The sequence below is a fragment of the Sabethes cyaneus genome, chromosome 3 (assembly GCF_943734655.1).
Source record: "Sabethes cyaneus chromosome 3, idSabCyanKW18_F2, whole genome shotgun sequence".
NCBI lineage: Eukaryota > Metazoa > Arthropoda > Insecta > Diptera > Culicidae > Sabethes > Sabethes cyaneus.
Window position 1 is genome coordinate 159,967,959 of NC_071355.1, and position 21,784 is coordinate 159,989,742.

Consider the following 21,784-nt stretch of genomic DNA (forward strand, 5'->3'; position numbering starts at 1 on the left):
GTGAAGAAATCTAAGTACAGGAACAACATTGGAAAAGGGCATAACGAAAAACTAGAATTTATTAAATATTTTAATATTCGTTGATACTTTTTCAAGCAAAATTTTCAGAATTAATCCACATTAATTTTATGTAAAATTTATTTAATTAGGTCGTTTTCATTAGTTAGCTTGGGATCGTTCGACACTTGCGGAATTAATTGAAACCTCACTTGGCGAATGAACGCCACTAGACTTTCCGTTCAGCCGGGAGGATGAAACATAAAGTACAGTGGTGAAGGCCGAAGGAGCATCGATCGCGATCGCGTCGTCGATAGGTAGTTCTCGCGATCGCTGCAGCATCAAAGAATTTCATTTTACTTTCAGCTCAGTTCCTTTCGGCGGTTAGTTGGATACGCACGGAGCTCCTCCTAAGAATAGCAATCAATCAGGGAGGAACGACCGGTTACTGTGGGAAGGCGACGAGAGTCTCCTCTTCAGATTGCTTGATTGTGGGCCGTGCCAGGCAGGGGGACGACGGTAGCTAGCAGTGCGGAGGTGTGCTGCTGCTGCTGACTTACATACTTTATTATTTATTGGTGCGCTTTCGAGGCTAGCCGCAACATACCTTCTCGATCGGCCGAGGTGATAATAGGTCAACGAATAATTAAAAGTGCTTACCGTAACCAATGAGCTCGATTTGTCTTGCCCAGTGACCTTTGCGACAAGTGTTTTTCGTGGTTTCGAGTGTTTCTGGTTGAACATGAAGTTTGTTTTGGTTCTGGTGAATGTGTACTGTTTGGTCAGCTATGGAGTGCTGTCGTACATAGTTGAACCGGGTCCGGTTGTTAAAGCTACCAAAGGTAATATATTATGCTTTCACAATTATATATAATATAATTTACAGTATTACAGTAATACAGTATACAGTATTTTTGTTGTAAAACAGTTTCTTATAGGTTTTCGTAGGTTATTGTAGAATGAATCCACCTCTAGCAGAAAATAGCCATTTTTATATTTCAATGAAACCCTTTTTTAAACCGTTTTTAGCATTTTGATTTTCGTTGGTAATGGCATTTATTTTATATTCGAATTCATACTTAACTAATGGTCATTATTTACCTTTCTTCTTAATGGACTACTTTTATTAGTAAGGCACAATTCTTCCACATGATTGTAAGGGACATGCTAGTACTCGTTCTACAAATGTTGATATGTGCATATTTTTTCTACAAGGAGAAATTTCCATTGCAATAAATTTTAAAAAAAATAGTCGCTTTTCCTAGAATTTCAATATCATATAAAATGTTTAATTGTAATTCATTACATTTTCACAAACGTTAGTATTTTTTATTAACGAACATATTTGAACATTCGGCAATGCAAGTTTTTACCTCTTTCTAAGTTTCAAAAGGCTCAAAAAGTCCCCGGGGTATTATTAGAAAGATGACTGTGGACTTTATTATAGCCGTTACTATAGCTTAAAAACTTCATCAATAATATCTGAAAATAGCTTAAGTTATTTTTCAATAAAGACAAGAAAAACTTCATCCACATGTCGCGATTTCTTCCAATTTATTTAATTTCTATGTTAGTCATTAAGGGCTCATACAGCTAAGATTAAAGGGGATTCCCCATGAATGCTCCTTTCGTTTGCTTGTAAGAAAATAATTTCTTCCATACACAATTTAGTTGTACCTATTTATCAGCTTCGTTTTTCAAATTACCGTCACTGTGCCAACCTTTTAATTTTTTTTTATTTTCATTTAATAGTGTATACGAAATAAAGATATATATAATCTGCAAAAGAATCGTCACTGAAAAGTATTAAAAGTCAAATTAAAGACGAACAAATCACATTAAATCGCAATGCCGTGAATCGAATGGGAACTTTAGTTTGCTGTTTTTTCTAGCAGATGAACGACATTCCTGGATGATATTGTCAATATCTCTCTATATTGGAGTCGCTGTAGCGACAAGTTTACCGAGTCTATCTTGACAAGGACGTGGGTTCGAATCTTATCAGACTTTTCAGACGTTAAGTGACTTATCAGACGTTAAGGGGGCATAGTACTTTTTACACCATATTTTTTGCCTTATTTCAAATATTTTTTTCTCGATAACGCGAAAAGCGAATCGATTCGGGTTTATTGCTTACTAAACATTGCACTTTATACTAATATTTGCAGTTTTGTTTGCATATGTGAACCTCTTCCCCTCTCCCCTACGGCTCCTTGAACATGATCATTCGAAAAAAACATGATTTGCGGTACCATGGATTGGCGCTGGGGGGCTTATCCGAATTGAAAAATTCCAAAACGACATGAAAGAATATTAAATTATCTCGTGTTTGACCCATCCTTTTTTTAAAATTCGAACGCATAACAAAATGGCAGACATTCAAACATAAAAGTAAGGTTTTCAGTCGAAAAAATTGACTTTAAACATTTCTAAAAAATACAAAAATTGTAATATCGAAAAAAGGATGGGTCAAACACTAGATAATTTTGTTGGCTTTGAAACAAAAAAAGAATCATGTGAATTGCTTCAGCCGTTCTTGAGATATTTATGGTACCGACTTTCAAAACCTGGTTTCGAGAAAAACGACGTTGAAGTTTTTATTCGCTGTGTAATCGCTCCAGACATGCGCGGTACAAATAGCTGTAACTTTGTCAATTTTTGGAATTCATCGAAATGACTTGAAACACATATGGTCAAAATATTAATCTTTCGAAATAATCAACAAAAAAAATTTCGATTTTTTTAAATTGCAAAAGTACTATGCCCCCTTAAGTGACTTTAGTAAGGGTTAATTCTGAGACCTCTCCACATTCTTCCTTCACACTGAATTCAACTTTTACCAACAATGAAGCAACGTACCAGGGCAAGCTATAAGAATGGTACTGACTTGTGGTGTATAACGAAATCTCGTGTCCAAGGGCAAATTATAACTAGTCCCCGCACTGGTAAATACAAAAGGCTTAGCAATGCTTACTTCAGCAATATTATAGATTATAACTAATGCTATAAATGCCTCATACATCACTTTTTCAAATTCTGCTTTACTGAGAAGCAGTAATCAAAGAAGCAAAATCGAAGCGAGAAGAGTGTGCCAAGTATCGCTGCAAAGCGAGCAAGAAGCCAACGATGCCCACTCTCACGCGAGAGAGTATGAAAAGCGTAACATTCAACGCTTACGCCGCTCGCGTAAGTGTAACACAAACAGCCGTCGTAGCTGTGTGCAGACATTCTGCTACCTACACACTCGCGAACGCACAGCCTCATACTCTCAAAATATTCTGCACATAACTAATAGTAAATTTCCATATGAAATCCCATATGATTATCATGAGCCGCATATGAACACAATCCTCCCAGAAATACACATAAAAATTATACGCGTATGAATAGTATGTGTTAATTTTTCGCTTGCACTTAAATGATAACTGTTTGGCACATAAAGATCATTTACTGGGCACATTGCAAAAATCTATATGTGGGACACATAGAAACTATACAAAAAGTTTTCTCAGTGTATCGTCTTTCTGCATAGCCCACTCGTGAGTCAAATAATTTGTGCGCAACCAGCTGCCCATGAGGGCTAGTGGCGCCCTGGGAAACTGATTTTGCATTCTTCTCCTTCTTCTTCAGCAGCATAGAGCCGGGGTGGCTCGTGCTGTTTCAAGCACTCGTCTCCATTCAACTCGGTCTTGGGCCACTCGTCGCCAATTTCCTAGTCGTCTCAGAAGTCGCAAATCGCTTTCGACCTGGTCGAGCCATCGTGCACGTTGGGCCCCCCTGTTCCTGGTGCCGGTGGGGTTGTTGAAGAGGACCGTTTTCGTCGCACTGTCGTCCGGCATCCTTACGACGTGTCCGGCCCACCGTAGCCTGCTAACTTTCGCTAGATGTACGATGGGAGCCTCCCCAAGCAGTGCCTGTAGCTCGTGATTCATACGCCTCCGCCACTCTCCGCTTTCAGTTTGTACTCCGCCAAATATCGTCCGCAGCACTTTCCGCTCAAACACGGCAAGGGCGCGTATGTCCTCCGTAAGCAGCGTCACGGCTTCAAGTCCATAAAGAACTACCGGTCTAATAATGGTTTTGTACATTGTTAGCTTCGTGCGGCGGCGTATGCTTCCTGATCGTAGCGTTTTACGAAGGGCAAAGTAGGCCCGATTTCCCGCTTGGATGCGCCGCTGGATCTCCTTACTAGTGTTGTTGTCCGCGGTCACCAGCGATCCCAAATACACGAACTCTTCTACCACTTGTAGTTCGTCGCCGTCAACGGTTACCGTCCGTGGGAGGCGCACATTTGTTTCCTTTGAGCCTCTTCCTTTCATGTATTTGATCTTCGACGCATTTATTTTTAGCCCAATTCTCCTAGACTCCGCTTTCAGTCTGGCGTAGATTGCCTCCGCCGTCGCAAAGTTCCTGGCTATGATATCGAAGTCATCTGCAAAGCCTAGAAGTTGGCTACTCTTGGTAAAAATCGTGCCTCTCGTTTCAATGCCCGCTCGTCGGATCACCCCCTCAAGAGCGATGTTGAACAGCATGCAGGATAGACCGTCACCTTGTCTCAACCCTCGTCGCGTCTCGAAGGGACTCGAGAGTGTCCCAGAGATGCGTACGAAACACATCACTCGATCCAATGTAGCTCTGATCAGTCGCGTCAGTTTGTCCGGAAAACCGTATTCGTGCATTATCTACCATAGCTTGTCTCGATCGACTGTATCGTATGCTGCTTTGAAATCGATAAATATGTGATGCGTGGGCACGTTGTACTCCCGACATTTCTGCAAGATCTGTCGGATAGTAAACATTTGGTCCGTAGTTGCGCGAGCCCCCATGAAACCCGCCTGATAATTCCCTACGAAACCTTGTGCTATCGGTGACAGCCGGCGTAACAGGATCTGGGAGAGTACCTTGTAGGCGGCGTTTACCAGCGTAATACCACGATAGTTGCAGCAGTCTAGCCGATCACCGTTTTTGTAGATGGGACAAACCACTCCTTCCATCCATTCCTCCGGTAGCTTTTCCTCCTCCCAAATCCTCGAAATAATCCAGTGTAGAGCCTTTGCTAGCGTTTCCCCGCCATGTTTATAAAGCTCTGCCGGTAGGCGGTCCTTCCCAGCGGCTTTATTGATCTTCTGCAACCTGATTTCTCGTTTGACTTCTTGGAGATCAGGTGCTAGGACATCACTATCTTCCATGGGCGCTCCTAGGTTAATTTCCGTTCCGCCTCCTTCTGCGACTTCGCCATTGAGGTGTTCATCGAAGAACTGCTTCCACCTGTCGACCACCTCGCGCTCGTTTGTAATTAGATTCCCTCCCTCGTCCCTACACATGTCAGGTTTCGGTGTGTAGCCCTTCCGAGTTTGGTTCACCTTCTCATAAAACTTGCGCGTGTCATTAGCTCGGAATAGTTGTTCTAATTCTTCACGATCTCTGTCCTCCTTTTGGCGCTTTTTCCTCCTCAGGATCGTGGTCAACTGGTTCCTAGCTCGTCGGTACTTGGCCAGGTTCTCTCTAGTGGCAATACTTAGATAATTTTTCCAAGCGTTTTTTTTCTCCTCCACCGCTTGTTGGCATTCCCCATCAAACCAATCATTTTGTGTACTCCGAGGCTCAATACCTAGTGCCGCGGTAGCGGCCTCTCCGATGGCCGAGCGTATTCTGCCCCAACCGTCTTCGAGGTTTGAAGCACCTAACTCCTCGGAAGAAGGCAGTGCCTCATTCAGTACTCGCGCGTAGTTCTCGGCAGCTTGTGGGTTATCTAGCTGCCTGATGTTCAGCCGAGGAGGGCGGCTTTGACGTGTCCGGTATACGGTGGACAGCTTTGAGCGCACATGTACTGCTACTAGGTAATGGTCAGAATCAATATCCGCACCCCGACGGGAGCGTACGTTCGTGATGTTAGAGAAGAACCGGCCCTCTATGAGAACGTGGTCAATTTGGTTCATTGTACGTTGGTCAGGTGATCTCCAGGTGGCTTTGTGGATATCCTTGCGCGGGAAAAAGGTACTTCGGATCACCAGGCCTCGGGAAGCTGCGAAGTTTATACATCGTTGGTCGTTATCGGTTGTGTCGGTGTGCAGGCTATGGGGTCCTACCACCGGTCTATACATTTCTTCCCTACCGACCTGGGCGTTCATATCCCCGATGACGATCTTGATGTCCCGTGACGAGCAGCTGTCGTACGTAGCCTCCTGATTTTGCATTACTTTTTCTTTTTTTCTTCATCTTCGCCCTCAATTCTACTCACGCGTGCGAGCTATTGCGAGTAATCGGCATCAGCAACTCAGGCTGCAATGACGAACGAGAGCAACGACCGTAGCTGTTAGCTTGATACACACTCGTAAAAACTCGTCGCAGTTCATGAATAGATAAGAGCGAAGTCCGAAAGAAATGCTTATGCTGGCGTGTTCGTTAGAATGAGTACGCGTCAGCTTCCTTTAGCGTCCATGATTTATGTCCGGGAGGATTTGCATTTTATAGAGCGCCAGTTTTTTACGCCATTTGGATGCTTCCAGGTGTGTTTCCAAATATTCAGTCGTGGAAAGTAGGTGCTACAGATTGCTATTCGTTACCATTGGTCGACAAATGAAGTCTTCCAATGATAGTCTGGAAGAATTCCTTTCTCCCAATCTGTGCATTTGGATCTCCGATGATGATTTTCACGTCATGCTTTGTCCATAGGTCCTCTCGAGCCTGTCGTAGAATTTGTCTTTAGCATCATCGCATTTATCATTTGTCGGTATGCATAGGGTGATTAGGCTGTAGTTGAAGAATTAGCCCTTAAGTCTTAACAAAAATATACGGTCATCTACGGGCCTCTTTCGACTAACTCGTTGCTTTTGCTTTCCCAACAATACGAAATCGACTCCTTGCCTTTCTGTCGCCACCGTAGTAGAAGTGGTACTTTTATTATTAGAACTTGTTGATTCTTTTCGGTGAAAATCAAAAACTATTGATTTGGTGTGACGTTTCTGCCTACTGTTTTCCTTCGGCCATCATCAGACGTCTACAAAACAATAATAAAATTTATTTACGATTACATTTTACATACAACATAAAATTTTCAGTCAATTACAATACATTTACTTGGTCTAATTTATATACTTTATATACTTTCCGAATTGCATCCACTGTGGACTTCTCTTTCCGGAAACCGAATTATTTATTCGACGATCCGTACTCACTCTACGAATATATCATGTCAATCTGTTGAGGATGACTCTTTCTCAGAGAGGCCTATACGAGGCCGATTCTCCAGGTGGTTTTCCTGGCTTAGGTAGCAACACCAGCTTTTGTGATTTTCACCTGTCTGGGAAGTGGCTTTTGTCCAGACATTTTTGCATCACCAACCTAAATATGTCCAGAAAAGCCAGGATCGCCGTTTTTAAAGGTACATTGTGGATTCATTCTGTCCATCCCGGGTGCTTTTCAGTTTCAATCGTTTTGCAATTACTACGAATTCCGCATTGAAGATTACTCTTTCAACTGCGTTTCCATCCTCCTGCTCTCGGTAAGGTGTCTGGACATATTTCAGCGGGCATCGATGGACCTTTGAGATTTCTCATGGTGATGCGGTATGCGTCGTCTTTGCGGTTTGCATTGACACAGCTCCTTGACATTGACAGCTCCTTGAAGCAGTTAGATTTGCTCTGCTTGATTTCCTGTTTAAGCGCTGCATTCTACCCTTCCCTACGCTCCTCTCTGTCTGTCACCGTTCTTGCTCACTGTGCCCGTCTTCTGGCTGGCACTGAAGATCCACTCTCTGCACGAAGTGCTACAACGAGAAGAACGCGATCGAAATGTTTCGTCTTCCACTTACGCTCGTGAAGTCAAAGCTCCAGTATTGCCACAGTGTTTCGCTGGCCAATGTTACACCGGATCGCCTACTGGTCACTATGTGTGTACCCCTCGCAAACTCTTCAGTTTGTGTTTGTTACCTGGTCCAGCGACGGACTGCATCAGGTGGCATCGATAAAAGATTCCCGCCCATCTTTGCGCAAGGTGCTAGTGGTGCCTTCGTTTATAAGGTGGACATCTAGTTTTGCAAGAGTTTGCAGTAGACTGAAACCTTTTGAGTTGGTATGTCTACTTCCCAATCCATGCATTGAAATTTTCGCTTATCACGACTGGTCTTCGAGAACTGCTCGTGCCGTTTTATGGAGAGTTAGGACATTCCAGGTACCAAGTTTCCAATGATTATCCATTAATCGTTTCGTTGCTCTTTGCCGCATCCTATATCGTTTGGTTCATTCCGTATTTCCATAGTCGTTGTTTGTGGTATATGAGAGCTTCGGTAGACTACCTTACCGGGATCGCGAATCGCAATACCTTCATTTCGCTGATGTGTCAGCCATCTTAGGTATAGCTTGTGGGAGGCAACATGTCATATTCAGCTGCTCGTTCCGAGATAAACGCCGTTGGAGTCACCCCTCACCAGGTTAACAGGTGCTCAAGTTCGCACCTCCTAACTTAGCTGCTCTAGCATGTACGTACATGAAGCGTTTCCTGGTATGGCCATCGATCGACATCGTTCGACTTAGACTTAGGTTACCTATTCTGCTTTGACAAGCGAATGGTCGTAGGCTCGAATCTTAGTAGGATTGAACCACTCAGTCCACATTCCGTTTAGTTCCTTTTTTGTGTACAGGGAACATATTGGCAAATTTCCGATACGATGGGAAAATTCGGCTGAAGATGGACATTCGAAATAAACGGAGCAACGGTGTCAGCAAGCAGGCTATGTGTCTCTTCAAGAATACCGTAGGTACTCCAGGATTGAAGGATCCAGGATTGAAGGGGAACCTGAGCATGGTCACGGCCTTCGAAATCATAAAGCGAAGATTTGGGGTTAAATGTCTTTCTAAGACATAATCCTGCTTTATCGACAGACTTTGCAGCCGGCTGTTAGAGTACGAGACAATTACGGGGTTTACGATCCTACTGGCTCTATCTAGCAAGCACTGCCTAGCCAAGATTCGAACATACGACGACTGGCTTGATAGACTAGCATCGTACCTTGAAGCTAACTGGGCGGCTTCGAAATCATCTCGACATTGATATCAATGGCTGCTAGGTTTAAGGGTACTGGCCAGAGGAACGCAATGAATCCTCACCATAGACAGTTATAATTTTAGATAGTACTAATAGTGAGGAATAAGTGGGTAAAGTAGAGCAAGTTTTGAAAGAAGATTGAAATAAAAGTTTCCAGAGTTTCAATTCAAATTTGCTATCCCAAAACAAATAAAACCAATATAAAATATTTGTAAATCACCCCAATAAGTAAATTATTTGTTTTTTCGATTTTTAATCTCAAATTTGAAATCAATGACCCAAATTTAGTTAAAGTTATTATTTCCAGCCGATTTGAAGTTTGAAGTTTGACCTTCTGTTTTTATACGACAGACTTCGCAACCAGCTGTTAGAATACAGGACAGTGCAAAGTCAGTGCTATGATCCAATTGACTCTAACAGCCTCTCCCAGCCGAGATTCGAACATACGACGACTGGCTTATTAGACCAGTGTCTTACATCGAGGCCGACTGGGAGGCGGCCATAAGTGCGACGCTAATTCACTGTTTGTGTTTGGTATGGTTAACTGCAGCTCTTCCACACGGATAGAAATTTAATCTCCAAAATGCGCAAAATTACTCATGATTTCAGGTTTCTAGCTTATGTTTTATGAAAATACACGATGGTCTATGAATAATAACCATGATATCGCGAAATTCTTGCAGTGCACCACAACACAAGATCATGAACTATTACTCATGATTTTGTGCTGCCTGATATGGTAGTTTAGTCATGATTTGACAGCAATTCAAACTTCATTATTTCATGATTTTATTCATGGTATCGGAATCAAATTTCTTTCCGTGCAAGCTCATTAAAGCGTTAACCGCCAGAAGTATTTTTTTTAGAAGGGCAGCTTATTGAAATCAACAATAGTTATAAATAGTAGATTATAAGCAAAAGTTCTATGAATACTGTACCAAGCTGGACTCGGAAAGATCGAAGATTGCAAATTGAAAACAATAAAATTGAACAATAAAACAACACAAGCAAACAAATAATCAGCACGCTTCAATGTATAGTTAACATGGAGTGGTTTCATGTTTCAAAGATGTGTTGGTTTTTATCTTAAACTATAAATCACTCATGAACAACTAAGCATCATCTTAGCGCTTAACACTGCTTAGCTTTGCCAATGATTATATAGTCTATCAATTACAAGCTGTGATTTCCATGTGATGAATATAAAAGTTGATGGTTTAATTGTGACTGCCAATAGGGCACTTTAAGTGATCATTATTTGTTTCTACTTCTTGTTTCCTCTCACGACTCGACTATACAACACTCACAACGCTCACGTCTATCCATTTGATCAAGCAATTTTCAAGACAACCTAATCGAAATTTTAATTACGCTCATTTATTTGAATTTCATTGTCTTTGCGAGATATTTTTCCACAATAGTCATCCAGAGTTTGAATTATTTTTCTTTTTACAGGTGAAATTTGGCCCAAACCAAAGGAACAAACTTCGTCCGGTCGATATAATGTTCTCAAGAGAACATCTTTCCATTTCAAGGTTTGCTGATTTAAATACATTTTCAAACAACTCTGAAAAAAATAAAATTTCGCGGTACGATTACAGACTGCAAACTACACATGTGATATTTTAGAGAAGGCCATCGAACGTTACCAAAAGCTGATCGTTGACGAAGCAAATGACGCCCGGAGGTCAATTTTCAGTACTGCGGCTGTAGGAAATGAGTTACCTAGAAAATCCTGGCGATCAGATGTGAATTTCAATGTAATTGTTTTTGCTACTAATCATCGGAACGGTTTTGTTTTACTTAAAAAAAAATACAATTTTAGGGTTACCTTGATGAAGTGAAGGTCGACCTTAAGATGCCATGTGAGACTTTGCCGCACCTAGGAATGGATGAGTCTTGTACGTATGGATAGCTGTTTAAAGTTTAGAATTTTCAATAAACCTTGTAATCTTCTAGATGATATTACCGTTGATGATGCACGAGCAAGTATCGAATCGTACTCAATATGGGGTATTTTAAGAGCCCTGGAATCTTTCTCGCAGATGGTGGTGTTGGACGATGAGGGAACCATGGTGAGTTGACACCAAAACAAGCAGACAAATAATTTTCTAAATTATACGTTATGTTTCATGTAGCTCCGTATAAACTCCACCATAATTAGGGATCGACCACGATTCTCCCACAGAGGTCTTCTGGTGGACACTTCACGGCACTTCATTCCGGTGTGCACTCTCGTGAAAATCCTGGACGGCATGGCATACAATAAGTTGAACGTTTTTCATTGGCACATTGTTGATGATCACAGTTTCCCCTACCAAAGTCAAGTCTATCCGGAACTAAGCGCCAAAGGAGCCTATCATCCTTCGATGGTCTATACTCCGGCAGACGTGCAGAAGATTATCGAAGAAGCTCGATTGCGAGGCATTCGTGTCATGTCGGAGTACGACACACCGGGACACACTCGTTCATGGGGTGTTTCCCATCCGGAACTTTTAACTGAGTGCCATGATCAATACGAAGGGAAACTAGGACCGATGGATCCCACAAAGGAATCCACCTACACGTTCCTGTTCAATCTGTTTCAGGAAGTGGTCAAAGTATTTCCTGATCAGTATATTCATCTCGGTGGCGACGAAGTCGGGTTCGAATGCTGGGCTAGCAATTCCGATATCATGGACTACATGGAACGAAATCGTCTGTATTCGTTTGAGATGCTGGAGGAAAAGTTCATCCAGCGAGTTGTCGATCAGATTGATGTCCTGAACAGAAGTTCGCTTGTCTGGCAAGAAGTGTACGTCAACGGAGTGCGACTTCCCAACGGAACGGTAGTTCATGTGTGGACTGGCAACCGACAGGATCTGCTTCATAGAGTATTCATTTATTACTATCGACCCGATACTTATAGATAACTAATTGCTTTTTATTTTTTGCAGATAACTCTTGAAGGACTGCCTGCCCTGCTCTCATCCTGCTGGTATTTGGATCACCTCGCTACCGGTGGAGATTGGCGCAAGTTCTACAATTGTGATCCGCACGATTTTGTTGGCACACAATACCAGAAAGATCTGGTGCTCGGCGGTGAAGCTTGCATGTGGGCCGAAGTGGTGAATGAGCACAACATTCTGCAGCGTATCTTTCCACGAGTATCGGCTACGGCTGAAAAGCTATGGTCACAGGAAGACGTTAACGATGCCGATGAAGCCGCCCATCGTCTGGAGGAACATGCTTGTCGCATGAATAAACGCAATATTCCTGCTCAGCCACCGAGTGGACCAGGATTCTGTTTGTAGACAAATAAGCACGTACAGAAACTCTAGCCTAATAATTTTAAAAGATTTAATGAATTCTTCGAACACTCCATAATTTTATTGATTTCATCGTTGGTTGTGTTGGACTAAATTTACATGATACTTTGCAATGCCACTGCCACTTTGCTAATTTGACACATCATCCGTGGTATGCTATTAGTGGGCGTAATTTTAAATATCATTATCAATGTTTATCAGTTATGGCGGACAACAGCTTTGATTCCTACCAGTTTCATTTCAGTCTGTCATATTTGTGGTCGTATTTTGTAAAACATGAAAGTTTAGCGTCAAAAATGCTGCTAATACTTCTCATTTGTAATATCCACTTGATTCATGGTAATTTTTTCAATCAGTTAAATGGCTTCTACTGAACTATTGTCATCGCCCAAACAGGTCAATCAAACAGATTAAAAATAAAAGAAAAAATACTGAATAATTATAATTCGTCCATTGCACCCGCGTCTGCACAAAATCAACCGGCTGAGCTAGAACTGGAACTACAACTCAAAAATTTTCGGGTCGTAAGTAGTTGTTTTGTCACGGCAAAGCGCGTTAATACTTATTTTCACAATCTGGAAGCTTTTATAATTTTGCTAAGCAAGCACCTATGTCACCTAACTGATTACTCTAAAAATTATTAACCATTCGTTTTGTAACAGGAAAGAGGATATTTCGCATCGGGAGGTGAAACCATGAAGATTAAAGGATTGTTTCTACAGGTGAGTGTAATTATTTCTAGTTTATTTGTGAAATTTTCAGGCCATGAATTACAAATTTTCATCTATGCTTTCATTATCAAAATCAAAATATCTTTATACGATAGGGATGGGCGAACAGCTCGCGAGGCGTTCAAATGAACCGGTTCAAAGGAAAGAGCGTTCAAAAGAACGGCTCCTGAAAAAGAACCTACCCGAAGGTTGCCGAAAGTGGCACGAAGTTTGGTTCGTGAATCGCAATTTACCGAACTGTCAACTTGGCGGACAAGTGAACCGTGAACCATGAGTCGCTCATTTGAATCGGTTCGCGGTAGCAAATGAACGGTTCAGAGCCGTTTTGCCCACCTCTTGCCCGTATAATATACGATGCTTAGTTCAAGAGTTATGAAGTTTTTAAACAAAGTAGGGTCCCCCTACTCTGGAAAATTTGAAAATCGAATTTTATTTTTTTTTTTTTTTGCATTTTTGAGAAGCTTATACCTTTAGAAATGTCATGCCAAAATGATTTTTTGATATCACATCTCATTGAAAAGTTACGGCAAAAACTGTGGGGTCGCCTTAAGGGAAGTGCATCGTTATCCGATTTGGTGGTCCGATTAGCCTGAAATTTTTTTTCAGCATGTAAAAATGAATTATCTAAATTGTTACGTAGCCGTTTTTTGATATCTCAACTTTTCAATCTTTTCTTCTTAATCAGCTAGTGGCCGAGGTTTTTTCTGCTGTACGAAGAAGTCATCTCCATTCCACTCGGTCCATGGCCGCAATTCGCCAGCCACGTAGTCTGCGTAGAGTCCGCAGGTCGCCTTCCACTTGATCGATCCATCTTGCTTGCTGCGCGCCCCGCCGTCTCGCTCCTATCGGATCGCTATTGAGAACTTTTTAACCGGGCTGTCGTCCGACACCCTCACGACGTGCCCAGCCCATCGCAGGCGACCTATTTTTGCGGTGTGAGCGACGGGTGGTTTCCTAAGCAGCTGATGCAATTCATGGTTCGTTCGCCTCCTCCACGTTCCGTCTTCCACCTGCACTCCGCCGTAGATGGTGCGCAACACTTTCCGTTCGAAAACACTACGGGCGCGTTGGCCCTCCACGAGCATAGTCCATGTCTCATGGCCGTAAAGGACAACCGGTCTAATCAGCGTCTTGTAGATTGTTAATTTCGTGCGGTGGCGAATTTTGTTCGATCGCAGCGTTCTACGGAGTCCAAAGTAGGCACGATTTCCTACAATAATGCGTCTTTATATTTCTCTGCTGGTGTCGTTGTCTGCGGTAACCAGTGAGTCCAGATACACGAACTCTTCTACCACCTCGAATGCATCACCACCTAAATTAATCCGGGGTGGGATTCATTCACTTCTCAAGAATCTCTTCCTTTCATGTATTTTGTTTTCGATACATTAATGACAAGTCCAATCCGTTTGGCTTCAGCTTTCAGTTCCACCATCCTCTCAAAGGTACGTGTAATAATGTCAACGTCATCAGCGAAGCCAAGAAGCTGGACGGACTTCGTGAATATCGTGCTACTTATGTCTATCTCCGCTCTTCTTATCGCACCGTTCAAAGCGATGTTGAATAGCAACCATGAAAGCCCATCACCTTGCCGTAACCCTCTTCGAGATTCAAAGGGACTTGAGACTGCCCCTGATACTCGAATAACACACATTACTCGATCCATCGTCGCTTTGACCAATCGCGTTAGTTTATCCGGAAATCCGTAGTAGTGCATAATCTGCCATAGCTGATCTCGATCGATCGTGTTATACGCCGATTTTAAGTCGATGAATAAATGATGCGTGGGCACGTTGTATATGCGACATTTCTGCAACACTTGCCGAAGCGCGAATATCTGATCCGTGGTGGCACGGGCACCCATGAATCCCGCTTGATATAACCCCACGAACTCCTTTGCAAATGGTGATAGTCGACGACGAAAGTTGGGAGAGTACCTTGTAGGCGGCGTTCAACAGTGTGATTGCGCGGTAATTACAACAATCCAACTTGTCGCCCTTTTTGTAGATCGGACACACGATGCCGTCCATCCACTCCTCCGGTAGTAGCTCCTCCTCCCAAATCTTGTCAATGACCCAGTGCAGCGCTTTAGCCAGTGCGTCACCACCGTATTTCAGCAGATCGCCGGATAGCTGATGAGCACCAGCCGCTTTATTGTTCTTCAGCCGACTGATCTCTTCTGGTATTCTGTCGTCTTCTGCACGCGCTCCAAGATCTATTGCCATATCGCCACCTTCGTGTTTAGCCACATCGCTGTTAAGGTACCCATCATAATACTGCTTCCTCCTCTCGATCACCTCACGTTCGTTCGTGAGAAGATTACCGTCTGAGGCCCGACACATATCGGCCTGCGGCACATACCTAACAAACATTTTTGTTGAATAACAGCTTTTCAAACGCTTGTTACTTAGTAATTGACCGTACAATGGTTGAACAAGCTACTATTCAAGAAAATTGTTTGTTGGGTAGCCTTTGCGCGAACGGTTTAACTTCTCGTAGAATTTCCGTTTATCGTTAGCACGGTACCGTTCTTCCATCGCCTCACGGTCTCGTTCTTCCTGTTGGTGCGTTTTCCTCCGGAAGATCGAGTTTTGCCTGTTCCGTGCTTGTTTATATCGCTCCGCATTCGCCCTCGTACGGTGTTACAGCATTTTCGCACGCGCTGCATTCTTCTCCTGCGCTAATTGCTCGCATTCGCCGTCGAACCAAACGTTTTTTCGGTTCAGATTCATTGTACCTAGTGCCGCTAGAGCAGTACTACCGATGGCGGTCTTAATGCCTTTCCAATCATCTTCAAGAGTTGCTGCGCCAAGTTGCTCTTCCGTTGGTAGCGCTGTTTCCAGCTGCCGCGCGTATTCCTGGGTAACTCCGGTGCCTCGTAGCTGCTCGCTGTTGGGTCCCGGCGTACGACTTCGACGCGTGTTATACACCGTCGAAAGTTTTGAGCGCATGCATACTGCAACTAGGAAATTGTCCGAATCTATATTCGCACTGCAGTAGGTGCGAACGTTTATAACATTAGAGAAGAATTTACCGTCGATTAGAATATGGTCAATTTGGTTTTCTATTCTTTGATCTGGTGATCTCCAGGTGGCCTTGTGGATATCTTTGCGGGGGAAGAAGGTACTTCGGACTACCATACCACGGGAAGCTGCAAAATTTACGCATCGTTGGCCATCGTTGCGGCATGCAGGCTGTTTGGCCTGATTACCGGTCTATATATAGCTTCCCGTCGTACTTGCGCGTTCATGTCACCGATGACGATTTTCATGTCCCGTCGCGGACAGCCATCATAGATCATACACCTGCTCCAGCTGCGCGTAAAACGCCTCCTTCTTGTCATCGGGTCTCCCTTCGTGAGGGCAGTGCACATTGTTATACTGTTACTGATACCTGCTGTAATTGAAGAAACAGCCCTTAATCCTCAACTTGCACATCCTTGCGTTGATCGGTTGCCAATCAATCACCCGCTGGCGCATTTCCCAGGACTATAAAATCGGTTCTCAGCTCGTAGGTGGTGCCACAGCTCTGGTAGAAAGTAGCCGCTCGATGCCCGCTTTTCCATACCTTCTGTCCTGTCCAGCAAAGTTCCTGCAGTGCTACGGCTACGCAGTTTCGGCAATGTAGTTCATCATAGATTATCCTATCGCAACCCGAGAAGCCGAGCGATTTGCAATTCGATGTCTCGAGTTTCCAATCGTAGTCGTTATTTCGTCGCGTAGGTCGACGCTGATTGTTCCGATCCCGATTTTCTTCTACGTTGTTGGTATTTTTTTGTTTTCCAGAGAAACTTGTTGGGCCTGCCCCTAACCCCCTGTCTCGCCGGAAGACCATCGTGCACAGCACTGCTTAGAGCCCCTGCTGACACGAGGACGAGTATAATAATCAGCTGCCCCTAACATGGAAAACAGACGCTGTTTGAGCCGCACCCCTGGTGAATATACGCTCCGCGTTTGGCGAAGCATTTCCTCTACCGGCATGCTATGGTTACCGCGCCAGTATTCGCGTCGCACCTCCTCACTTCGCTATTGTCAGATTGACAACATTGCCCAGGCTACGCCGCATTTGGTATCATATGACTCGTGGAGGCGTGAGGCGGAAGCTTATGAGGACCAGAGCTGTGTTTGACGCTCCTTCCAGGTTGTCAACTCACCATTTGAAGCCCTTTCAATCTTTCATGAACTCTTAATTGGCGATTTTTGACGCAAACACACTTTTCTTTTCGAAAAATTGGCGCCATTTTGGTGATTTTTCGAATTTTCAAAAACCGCTACGTAACAACTTAGATATTGACCTAAAGCTTCAAAATCATCATTGAAATCCATTCTCCGATACTCCGTTGGTTTCCGCCACGTACCGCCAGCAAGGAACTGTTTTCTAGAGAGCATCCACGCGCCTAGCTGCCACCACCATAATCACCACTATTTTGGCATCCAAAAAATACAAATTACATCTTCAAATGTACCTTTGTTATGAAAATCTATCATTTTTCTACCTTCCAGAGTAGGGTCCCCCCTTAAGCGAAGTTCTTGAACATCAGAATATTACCCGTTAGTTGAAAATAGGAGAACTCGCTATTTTAAAATATTGTTTTTCTTTTTAAGTGGATAAATTATCCATACATGAGCTGTCATTAATACTGAGACTCTTTGGCCCATTTCCCAAAATTCCCAACAATAGTAATGAAAAGTAGTAATAATAATTGATATGTCTCTATTTATTGCTACAACAATAACATTTAGACGTGGACTGATGAGCGACTGCGATGGAATCCGTCAGAATTCTCCGCAGAAGACACGGCATTTCTCGTGAAAAAAGATATCTGGAATCCGACTTTCAACGTTGAAAAAACGTAAGTAGCGTACTTCACATGTCGTGCCGACTTTGTCGTAGAAAAATGTGATTACCAAACACTAGAATTTTTATTTCAGCTTCGATGAATCGGACATCAAATGCTACGACATGGGTTGCATCGCACGCAGCAGCGGTAAAGTAACGTGCAGTTCATTTTGTACCTTTCCAAGTCCCTGCGTTGACAATCTGCAACGATGGCCGTACGGAGCGGCGTCCTGTACACTGCAGCTAGGAGTCTGGAATCAAATCGATGATGATACCACAATTACCGGCTTCAGTGCAACGGTAATAACGGAACTGAAAGCACTTAATAAGAATTGGCGACTGCTATCGATCACCAGTGATCTGACGAAAAACACCACTCCGTTGCATGACAAAACTTTTACGCTGGTCCTGGTGTCATTCCTTATAGAGCGAATGTCAACGTTCTATGCGATTTCCATCGTTGTGCCAGCATTGGGTAAGTTTTCAAAGTCATTAAAAATTCGTTTTTATTTCTTCGATGAAAATTTCAGTCATGCTATGCTGCAATTTGGTTTCTCTTTGGTTACCACTAAACAGCAACGCTCGCTATATAATACTGCTAGTTGTTCTGCATGCACACTTCACTTTCATGCAACAGTTATCCTGGATTTTGCCAACATATGGAGAATCTACACCGATGTTGTGTTAGTAGATGTAAACCTCAATTACGAATCAATAATTTTTAATTAATTTCGTGTTGACAGTAAACTATTACCGCGACTCCATGTTGTTGACTGCATTTTTGGTCCTTTTTATAACTGTAACTGGAAGACTAGCAACTAAGCAATCCCGCGTTCCACACTGGATTGATGTTACACTAAGGACTATGGAAAGACAGTCGTTGCTTTCGTTGGTCTTACCGTCAACAAATAATGACCAGATTAATGTAAGTAATTTTCAAACAGTTATGCAATTTGTACCAATTATTTAAATAACTATTTACCCGGATTTCTACCTCATTTGGCCTTGGAGCACGACGGGTCTAACCCCTTAGTCGTCGTATGTTCGAATCTTGACTAGGAGAGTCTGGGACAGTTAATAAGACCGCAGCACAATCCTCGCCATTGACCTTTACTCTCATAGCTAGCTGCGAGGTCTGTAGAATAGAAGCTAATGGTCCTTCAAAACATTATTGATGGAATATTTAGTGTTGATTTTAACACCTGGTTCAATGATCCTTCAAATTTTTGAAGAAACATCCCCGTGTCATCACCCTGGAAACATTCTGGAACCTTCGAACAACCGAGTTTGTTCCGAGGAATATCAGAAAGATGTACTGCATATAATCGATTATTTTGTTAATTGAGGGGATCCTGTAATAGAAACATGTTTTCGTCCGAAAACAGAATTATGCAATCACCGTGCCGCTCGAGTAGTTGCCGACATTTTTCAACTCTTGCAACCTTCTGCTTTTCAGCCAACCATGCACCTGTTGTTTTTTATATAGAATTAATCGAAGATCATCTTCAAAATATTATTCATGGTTGATTGCAAAATTCCCTGTTCCTTAGCTATCTTACGAATAGAGTAATCTATTTTCCGTCGAATTCTAGCTTCCAGTGTTCTTACAGTGCGTTCCTTGTATTGGTTGATGGTACGAAAGGTGAATCTTTCGTTTATTCAGGGTGGCCTCAATTTGTTTAAAATTACACACGGTCGAAATTTTTTCCAAAAACCGACGTATCACAAGTTCCCATTTTGCGTCATTGATTATTACGAATTTTAAACGAATAAAAATTTAACACGAAGTTGCAAGCTGTGTTAACATTTGAAAACACTCTAAACGAAAAATGTGCAGACATATCTGTGATTAACTAATTTTTAATTAAACACCTCCAAAAAACACTTACATTTATAACTGTTCACCCAGTAAACTTATTAAATTAGGTTATGTCACATTTTTAGTAACCCCGGATGACGGTATAAAATTTTTTCCACTACTTCATATCGTTCCCCATCTGACTCCACCTCGGCATCAACACCACTTGATCTCCCACGTTCCCTGCCAGCAATCATGTACCTCTTTTTGGTGGTGTTAATGGTAAGCCCCAATCTCGCCGTTTTCCTTTTGAAAGGCCTGAAGATCTCTTCCACTGCTCTACGGTTAATTCCGATGATATTAAAGTCATCCGCAAAACCAAGAAGCATGTGAAACTTCGTGATAATAGTTTCATTCTATTCCACGTTTGCTCTTCGTATTGTACCTTCCAAGGCAAAGTTGAATAGTAGGTTAGAGAGTTCATCTCCTTGCTTCAGTCCATCCAACGTCACAAAATGGCTGAGGTCTACCTCAGCTATTCTAACGCATGATTTGGACCCATCCAGCGTCGCACGAATCAGCGTAACTAGTTTTGTTGGAAAACCATGTTCTAGCATTATCCGCCATAGCTCATTTCGTTTGACCGAATCGTACACCGCCTTAAAGTTCACAAACAGATGATGTATCTGCAGGTTGTACTCCCGAAACTTGTCTAGTAACTGACACAGGGTAAACATCTGATCCGTCGTGGAGCGACCCTCACGAAAACCAGGTTGGTACTCGCTGACGAAAGACTCCGCTAACAGTCTCAGTCTGCAGAACATACGGGAGAGCACCTTATAGGCAGAATTGAGCAATATATTTCCTCGATAGTTTTTACACTCGAGTCGATGCCCTTTTTAAAACATTGGGCTTCCTCCCAGATTCTGACAATGATCCGGTGGATTGCTTCGTACAGTCGCTCCTTCTCCGCTTTCAGAAGTTCAGCCGGGATACCGTCCTTCCCAGCAGCCTTACCGTTTTTCAGTTGCTTTCTTAACCTCCTCCTGTGTTGGTGACTCCACAGCTTGGCCTACTCTCTGGCTTTCGGCATCAAACCAGCTGTTACGCTGTCTTCCACGTGTCGTGCTTACCACCTCTCTCGCAGCTGTTTCGATGACATCATGGATGTTCCTCTGCAGGCCATTTATATATTCTCCTTCTACCTGCTGTTCTGCGATTCCTTAACCAAGCTTCCTGACGTACTCCGCTGCCACGGCATCTGCCGTCAACCACTGTATGTTAAAACGCCGCGACCTCTCAGTGCTAGCCTCCGCCGTGTTCGACAGCCTTGCGCGAATCTTACACACTACGAGATAGTGGTCAAAGTCGATATTTGTTCCCGAAAAGACCATATATCGATGACATTCGAAAAGTGTCGATCGTCAATCAAGAATGATCGTTCTGAGAGCTAGAGTCTCCATTTGGATGTCTCCAGGTGTCTTTCCGAATATTCAATCGTGAAAAGTAGGTGCTACAGATGGCCGTTCCTCTGGTCGCGGTAAAATTTATGAGCCTCAGACCATTATCATTGGTCGACAGATGAAGGCTATGTCTTCTAATGACGGGACGGAAGAATTCCTGCCTCCCGATCTGCGCATTTGCATCTCCGATGATGATTTGCCCGTCATGTTTTGGGTACTCTCCATAGGTCCTCTGGAGCCCAACGTAGAACTAGTCCTTAATATCGTCAGATTTATCGTTTGTCGGTGCGTAGACGTTGATTAGACGGTAGTTGAAAAATTTGCGCTTAATTCTCAGCACAAAAATACGGTCATCTACGCCCAAGGAACAATTTTGTTGCATAGCAGCTTGCTAAACGCTTGTTCCATTAGTTTTAGTTATACAATACTCTTAAACAAAAGTGTTTGTTGGACGGGCTCCGAACGGAAAACTCGTTGCTTTTGCTTTCCCAGCACTACGAAACCGACACTATATTCTGTTCATCGGAATTTGGCCATCGAACTTCTTGTATAGCAGGGATCTCCACTTCTTGTCGATGCAGCTCATGCCGGTTCACGAACTCTATC

General features: G+C 43.0%; 2 protein-coding genes across 3 annotated transcripts; both read left to right on the forward strand.

The window, feature by feature from the left end:
- Positions 1-281: 281 nt before the first annotated feature.
- On the forward strand, positions 282-12,357 carry LOC128741759 (beta-hexosaminidase subunit beta-like). 2 transcript variants are annotated; one of them, XM_053837776.1, is made up of 8 exons: positions 282-621; positions 690-839; positions 10,498-10,577; positions 10,644-10,802; positions 10,868-10,943; positions 11,002-11,117; positions 11,181-11,915; positions 11,979-12,357. In XM_053837776.1, the coding sequence occupies exons 2-8, from the start codon at positions 740-742 to the stop codon at positions 12,333-12,335; spliced, it is 1,623 nt and encodes a 540-aa protein (XP_053693751.1). In that variant the 5' UTR covers positions 282-621; positions 690-739; the 3' UTR covers positions 12,336-12,357. The 2 variants fall into 2 exon arrangements, with proteins under 2 accessions (XP_053693751.1, XP_053693750.1); XM_053837775.1 differs by having other exon boundaries at positions 282-839.
- Positions 12,358-13,045: 688 nt separating this feature from the next.
- Positions 13,046-18,510, forward strand: LOC128740330 (neuronal acetylcholine receptor subunit non-alpha-3-like). The gene is made up of 4 exons (XM_053835867.1): positions 13,046-13,072; positions 17,821-17,930; positions 18,010-18,392; positions 18,494-18,510. The coding sequence occupies exons 1-4, from the start codon at positions 13,046-13,048 to the stop codon at positions 18,508-18,510; spliced, it is 537 nt and encodes a 178-aa protein (XP_053691842.1).
- The last annotated feature ends 3,274 nt before the right edge of the window (positions 18,511-21,784 follow it).